The 7,628-nt window shown below is 47.9% G+C and overlaps 1 protein-coding gene across 1 annotated transcript in view; it reads right to left on the reverse strand.

Moving 5' to 3' along the window:
• The window catches only part of DAP (death associated protein), a 56,763-nt gene extending 53,639 nt beyond the window's left edge, over positions 1–3,124 (reverse strand). Inside the window, exon 1 of the mRNA XM_055800047.1 lies at positions 2,945–3,124. Coding sequence (XP_055656022.1) covers positions 2,945–2,999 — 55 coding nt within the window. The 5' untranslated portion in view covers positions 3,000–3,124. The remainder of the gene's footprint in view (positions 1–2,944) is intronic.
• Between the last annotated feature and the right edge of the window lie 4,504 nt (positions 3,125–7,628).

Here is a 7,628-nt window from a genome sequence, read left to right on the forward strand (position 1 = left end):
CAAACTTAAAGCAGCAACAGTGTCTGACAAAAGAACAGAGGTAAGAGTTATTGTATACCTCCATTTCGCACAAATCTTGGCTCAGAGCTGTTATTTTTATAATGCAGGAAAAGCATGTGGCTATTTTCATGAACCTACTGCAAAGCTTCATAAACAAACTATTAACACAATCACCTTGCTTTATTCCTCCATAGTATCTACTAGAAGAAACAAAAAAGCATAACTCTGCAGACCTCTTTTGAGGGAAACTGCAAACTGTACAAACCTACTCAGCAATGTATTATAGGCGCATTGATCTCACTGACAGATGGGTATTTAATAAAGCTTAAGTGGGGGCCCTCTTAAGTTTCACAAAGGAGTTCAAAGTCACTTTGTACACCCTTTTACCAGCCTGAGGTCTTGAGGTTTCTTTCCCTTTCATTATCCTTTGCCTTTTTAAGTGCTTTTCTTCCCGCCCCCCCCATGTGAAAGATCAATGGGGAGAGGAAGCTAACAGACTGCACACAGTCGGTAAGCAAGGGCTAACAGTGCATATGAAAAACAACGAATTTGTCAGTTCTGCTTTAATTCGATGATCTAAATCCTTCCTAGCTTTCACATGTTTAATTCATACTCAGTGGGGTAAGACACATCCATAATTACAGGGAGGGCTCTTTATATAACTGTATGCAGCAAAACCAGAGCTTTTAAACCATTAGGCAAAAAAGATCCCCTATTCGCATCTTTGCCTTGCTAGGAACTTGCCTTGTTATTTATGGACACAATTCCACCTGTATTTATATAGTTGGGGTGTGTGTGTGTGTGTAATAAAATAGAAGTAAAAAGTTCTTAAGGCTTGTTTTCAAACTGCCCTATTGTATTATATTATTATTCAAGTACCTAAACTGGCTTGAGATGGAAGATTAAAACCTAGCTTCAGCCCCTAGAGTGAATATCAACTAGTCAGCACATTTGTTGTGCATTTTCCAAGCATTGAAAGACCACAGGACCGCTTTCCTCTGCAAACCAGCTAAGAACCAGCTTCTTCCAGAACTGACCTTAAGATACTGTAAAGCATTAGTTTTTTTCTGGCCTCAATGACAGACTTGGTGATCGCTTTCCTTCAAAAGCTGAACTGGTAAATACTCACAAAAATCCACTCAGGGATGCTAATGATCTTAAAAGGCACATACGGGAAAAAAAGTTCTTCAGTTCATATGCGGATGCATGTTTTACAAAGAAAAAAATAGTAATACTAAAATACTCTTGAGAGCAAGGGAAACCTGAACTGTACTAGAGTTATGCTTTTGCACTGTGCATCACTAGCTTCTCACATGGCTGACAGAGGCTCATTTCAGTCTTTAAAAATTTTCACCCGTTTCAAAAGACAGATTTTGAAGCACAACTCTCAACCATGCAACATCGAAAATAGTCACAAAGCAGCTAAATGAAAATACCCACCATTTACCTTTCATTCCTTTTCCATCGATGTTAACAGCAGGAAGACACAGCTAAACCAGCCTAAGGTCTTAACCATCCCGCTTACACTGAAGCCAACATTTACCCGACCTCAGGGTGAGCCAGCTTGAGGGGCTATGGCCGCAAAGGCTGTGGACAACGGGAAAGGTGCTTTGGTTTGGGTCCTGAACCAGCTCACCGAGAGGTCAGGTAAGAACTAATGCCATGACAAGGGGGGCTGCAGAACTGGGGTGACTCTGCTCAGCCTAGAGACTGGCTTAACTGTGCTGCTGACCTGTACTTGCTGTGCAAAGCCTAGCCAAGCCAGTATTTCTCACTTCTGTTACCTATTTACAGGAATTTCAGGTCCTTGTTATAAAAAAAAAAAGCAGAATTCAATTAGAGTTCAAAAACTGTTTTCAACTTTAGCTTTAAATCATATCAGCTGATTTGAATATAAAACTCACCACCCTGTGATTTAAGAACTTCAGCATTTTTTGACTGTAACACTTAAAAAAAAAAACCCAAATGAAAAACTATTCCACTAGGAAACACTAGGAGACACATGAAAAGTTGCTGGTGCAGGGACCAAAGTTCCCTTTTTTAGGAAAGCGGTAGTAAAGAAGAAAAAACTAACAGGACGTGAAGGAACAAAACAACTTGGACACTGCGGGTAACCGAACCCCATCAGAAGAGCTGCGGTCACCGGAGGGTGGCAGGTCAGTGCCCCACCGAGGGCGACACGCAGCTCCTACCCCGGGCAAGGCAGCAGCGGGCGGAAGGCGGCGGAGCTGCGCCGCTGGGCTGCCAGCGAGCGGCTGGACCCCCCCGCCCCCGCCAGCCTCGCCCCCCGCCCCGCCAGCCGGCGGGCGCACACAGCGCTGTGCCACACTCGCACCGCAACGCCCGCAGCAACAGCGACCGTCTGCCCGCCGGCCCCGCGCTGCCCGCAGCCTGCGGAGCTCCGTCGCCCGCCCGCTTTACCAGCCACGGGCGGTGGCTCCGTCGGCCCCCACCCCCTCCTGTCGAGGACGGGGTGGCCTCGCACGGAGGGGCACCGGCGGGGACAGCGCTGCCTCCCGGGGCGCAGGCTGGAGATGCCGAACCGCACGGACACGACGAGCCCGCAAGCGGAGCGTGGCCCCCGCTGCCGGCCAAGGCGACCAGCCGGCGGTGGAAGCCGGGGGAGGGCGAGCGGCTGGCAGGGATGGGGGGACGGCGCCAACCTCCCGGCGCCAGAAAGCCGAACCGGGCGCAGCTGGGGGCGGCGGCGCCCGAGCAGAGAGCACAAGGGAGTCACCCGGGGTCACACACCCGCCGGCAGCGGCGGTGGGACCCGCCCGAGACCACCCTCCTCAGCGCCGGGCAGCCGCCCGCCAGACCTTCGCGGCGAACCGGCGCCCGGCCGGGCTCTCCCGGAGACGCTCGGCTGCCCAGGCCGCCCCGGCCCCCCCGGCCCCAGGGGTGGAAAGAGAAAGAGCGGAGGCACGGGAACCGGCGGCCGTACCAGCAGGAGGGTGTCCGGCCCGCGTCTCTGCTTTCTCTTTGGGAGGCGAAGACATTGTTACTGTGGCGGCGGCCCCGCACCGGGCACCCGCGCCCGACACCGCGCCCCGGCCAGCGCCCAGCCTGCCCTGCGCGGCGCGGGCCCGCTCCCGCCCTGTCAACGTGGCCGCTCGCCGCCGCCGCCAGGACGCGCCCACCGAGGGGCGGCGCCCGGGCCCGCCCGCTGCGCTGCAGCCACCGCCCCTGCGCGGACGTGCCGCCGCCGGCGGGGGGCGCGGGGCGGGGCCGGGCGGGGCCGGGCCGCGGCGGGGGGGCCGCCCCGCTTGGGTCAGACGGCGGCTGGCAGCCGGGGCGGGGTGGCGCCGCCCGTTCCTGGCGCGGCGCCGGCGGCGTGCTGCCTCGGTCTGTCGCCGTCTCTCGGTTTGTTCACCCGGCGCTTCGGGTTTCTTTAACTTCTCGTTATCCGTTTTACCACTGCTCGGTGTGAAGTCAGCGTTGCGGAACCGCCGCCCCGCTGCAGCCGGCCTTGCCGCTTGGGTCCCCCCCCAGCAACAGGACTTCATCTCACCGGGTGGGACCGGCGCCCGCAGCCGGCTGCCTTTCACCCCGTTCCGGTAGCACAGGCAATCCGGGAGGGCGGCACGCCGTTTTGTCGAATTGCTGCGAGGAAGCGGCACAGGCAGTTAATGTGGTTCTGAATTATGTGCCTCTGCACTTCAAATAACGCTTCCAATTAGCGACTAATGGGCAGCTCGTATCATCCGCCGCACTTTGCGTTGCCGAGCGCCGCCCGCGCCGCGGGTCCCGGTACCTTTCCCGTTGCAATCACCGCGCCGAATCCCACCCGTTCACAAAACCTCTCAGCCGCTTCAGGTGCATTTCCCAAGTGGTGCGGGAAGAGCATGATACCTGAACGAATTATATTAGCAGCAAAGTGGAAGCTATACGGGCTGTTCTTGTTATTTATAATTTGACATAAGAAAGCGAGTCACCCGAAAGGCGAGCGTGTGATGGTTGGAAGCTGAACCCCCCCAAAGTGCTGTAGTGATACCGCATCCCAGGAATGTTACAGGGAAATTAATGTTGTAATATTTCAGGTTTTTGCTATCACTCTGTGTTGCAATGACATTACCATGGTCGAAATAGAACCGATGGGTAAACATACAGGACTTTTTTTGCAACAGTCCAAAATATAATAGCATCATAGTATCTTTTGCAGCCTGCGTGAACAAATGTTATAAAAATGCTGTAACTAAGTTCTTGCATTTTGCTGCTGGGTAATTTCAATTTTTTACACACACAGCACTTCAGAGTCTCAGATTATATTTTCAGCTCTGTCACCTTCTGTGTAGCCTAACACAAATGATGCCAATTCCCTTTCCAGTCTCTGTCAAAGTCTGTTCAGATTATAATTTTTTCTAAGGCAGAATTGTCTCCTAAATGGAGATTTTAATGCTTCTTTGTCTACTGTCCTCTGGACTCAAAATATTGTATTTTCAGTTATTCTTCTTTTTCCCAGGTATGTTTCATTTGGATTTCCCTGTGCTGGCTACCAGAGTTGGTATGAATTTTTGCTGCTGCAGGTTTAATCTAAACCAGCTGTTATAGAATTGAAATTAAAGAAAATGTCCTTTATGACATTAAAACCCCCGCAAGTTAATGACTTTCTCTAAGAATCGGTAATAATTTCATATTTCAGCACAAAAATTTGGTATGGGAGGGATAATTACATCAAACGTGTGCTTCGGCTGTTCTTGCAAACGTTTCTGGACGTTACGAGACTTTGCATGTTGCCATTAACACAAGGCCTTGTATGAAGGCTTGCTGTGGCTTCATGGCTAAAATAGGGCATCCATCCTGAGTACACCTCAGAAGCACCAAGCTGAAACAGGGTGTTTTCTGCAATGCAGCGGTACCTCAGGTTTGAAGCTGGGATCCCAAGGGAAAGGATTCTAGTGCAGAAGGAGCATGGAGTGGAAGAGAGGAAGAGGGATGGAGAAAGGAAGAAGCAAGGCGCAGGAGGTCTTGGCCCGAGTGGACAAGGAGACGAGGACAAAAAGTTGAGCAGTGATTCAGGTGGAGAGGTGGCATGAGAATTGTGGAAGCAGAGCAAGTGTCATGGTGCCAGACAAGAATCATCTTTCCTCAAGCAATGAAGTGGAAGCCAGGACTGGTTGGGTGAGACGAGGATGAGGAGCCCTGGGGGTGGGAGGAAAGACTGAAGGTAGGTCAGGCAGGAGCCAGCATGCGGAGGATCAGGCATGCTGTAAGGAGAGGGAAAGATCTTCGCCACTTTGCAGAGCCTGGAGGTTCTCAGACCTCCCATACTTGTCAGTACACGTAATTACTCGTCCTCAAGCACAGGGGCCTGTGCAAATACCAGGTTTCTGTGCTTTTAGAGGAATTATATAGAAATTGGTATGATACCATAGGATTTAATTTTCAGTCATCATTCAGTTATTGTTGTTAACATGTTGGAAGAAAAGCAAAAAGACAAGAATCACACACACACACACCCCCCAGTGTAAAAATCAAGATTTGTAAAGTCAAACGCCTAAATAAGGAGATGCCGTAAAGGTTGTGAGATTTCACTTTTTGTGAAATAGAGTGATTGTTTCTTTGGTGGATCTAAGGCAACATACATTTCTCCAGCTAGCAGCAGTGACATAGTATTAGTAGTGATGCCCTTTATTCTTTATTAATGACAGGCATTAAAATGCGAGGTGGTGTCGGTCGGTTTGTTGTTGCCAGCAGTCTGGTTGTTTGTGCACCAGCATGAACGAATAGGAGCAACTGTGGGAAACTTCAATGGAAAACAGGCAGAGTTTTTACAAAAAGTTGGCTGTGGAGTCACTTCCTTTGCCAAATCAACCACGCCTGGTGCTGACACCCCTTTCCCAGAGATGGTAGCAAATGCAAGTCTTTACTGGAAAACTAGTGAATGACAGCATCACAACATGGCACTGAAATGTAGCAGTGCTGTGAGGGAAGAGTGAATAAATCAGGTTGCTTAGAATATTTTTATTTTGTGTTTTAATATGTTTTGAAGACCAGTGCATGTTTCAGAATAAGAGCATTTTTGTGAAAGGATTCCACAGCACACCCCTTCCATTAGTAGGTAAGAGCTCATAATAGGTATCTCAAGTATCTGTGACATTATCCAGCACAACCAAGAAAAAGTATTTTCCAGCTACTACTAATTTTAACTAAAATAGCAAGCAGAAAGAAGCTACATCCTTGGTGGTGACGGTGCAGGCAAAAACCCAGCTCCCGCAATCAAAAAAAAAAACCCTCAACCAAAAATAGGAAAAAAGCCCTTTACAGATCCTAAAGGCTAAGTTTAAAAAAAACAAACATGTGAAGAGCTTAGATAGGAAAGTATGCAAAAGTATGCATATAAAACCTATTTTCACTGGCAGTTGGCCCTTCACAGCACTTTTGACAGTAATACTAGGTTCTTATTTTTGTGCTTTATAGCCCAAAGTATGTTCAGTAAGCAGTCTATTTTAAAAATAGGCAGTCTGTTGAACTATGATTAGGACACCATTTATGTCTATTTTGAAAGAAACTCCACAGTACTTAACAGATGGCTGCAATTTTGGTGTTTTCACTCAGGGCCTGCAGCAAAGGTTTGTGTTCTTTCTGAAAATACTGAAGCGCACAGAAAGCCGTTTCTGGGCTCAAGTCAGGGGGAAATTATAATAGTGCAACCTGGGGTTACTCAATGCTTAAAAGGCCGCTAATTGTTTCACCACTCAACTTCTGCTGTCATTTCCAGCGCACATATGCACATGCATGATGTAAATCTGGGCAAGCACAATAAACTGCTCTGTATTTAGCTATAAGGTAGGCAGAACTCCCTCAGTGAATAGGTTTTTGCCAAATTTATAGATAAACTTTGTCAATGAAAACTACCAGCTGAATTTGATCATGCATCTGAAATAGTTTCACCTAAAAACAATCAGTTGTTGTGACAGTTGGGCTATTTTGTTTCAACAACATGTTTTAATATTTTGCTATTTTTAAAGATTAAAAACCACTGAGAAACGAAATGATATTTCTCTTTCTGCCCCCCTCCCCTGCCCCCCAGCCAATTAATAAAAATATCATTTCTTCACATTGTTCTAATACTTTGTGACATTTTTAGGGTAGCATGATAGTTTCTGAGAAATTGTAAACAAACCAAAAGGTTTTCTTTGGAATTTGAACTTTCACTTTGACTTTTTGAGTTTGCAGACTTTTTACTTGTGTATGTTGTTACCCACTAATTAATGTAGCAGACTTGCAGTCTGATACAGTCACAAGATAGGAAAGTTACCTGCTTGTCTACTTCCATGGAAATATGTAAAGCTTTTAGCAAAAGGCACTTAATAGTTGTTTAATTTCTGTCCACTGCTACTCTGGGTTAAGAAAAGGGTGCCGTTTTTAAGACTGTGGTTTGCTTGGAAATCTTCAGAGATTGTGTGGGCTGCTATCCAAAAAGGTGATTTTGTTGCAATGTGCAGATCTGAGAAAACAGCACAGGTAAGAAAACAAGCAAAGTCGTCTGGGGCAAGGAGCAAGGTGCTTCAGCAGCAATTTTTCACCCTTCCCTTACCAACTTCTTGCATTGCCTAATTAAAGTCACTTGGGTTGCCAATGTTTGCTGGTTTCTCCTTATCTTGATGATCTGATTGATTTCATGT

This window comes from Falco peregrinus, chromosome 3 (assembly GCF_023634155.1).
Source record: "Falco peregrinus isolate bFalPer1 chromosome 3, bFalPer1.pri, whole genome shotgun sequence".
NCBI lineage: Eukaryota > Metazoa > Chordata > Aves > Falconiformes > Falconidae > Falco > Falco peregrinus.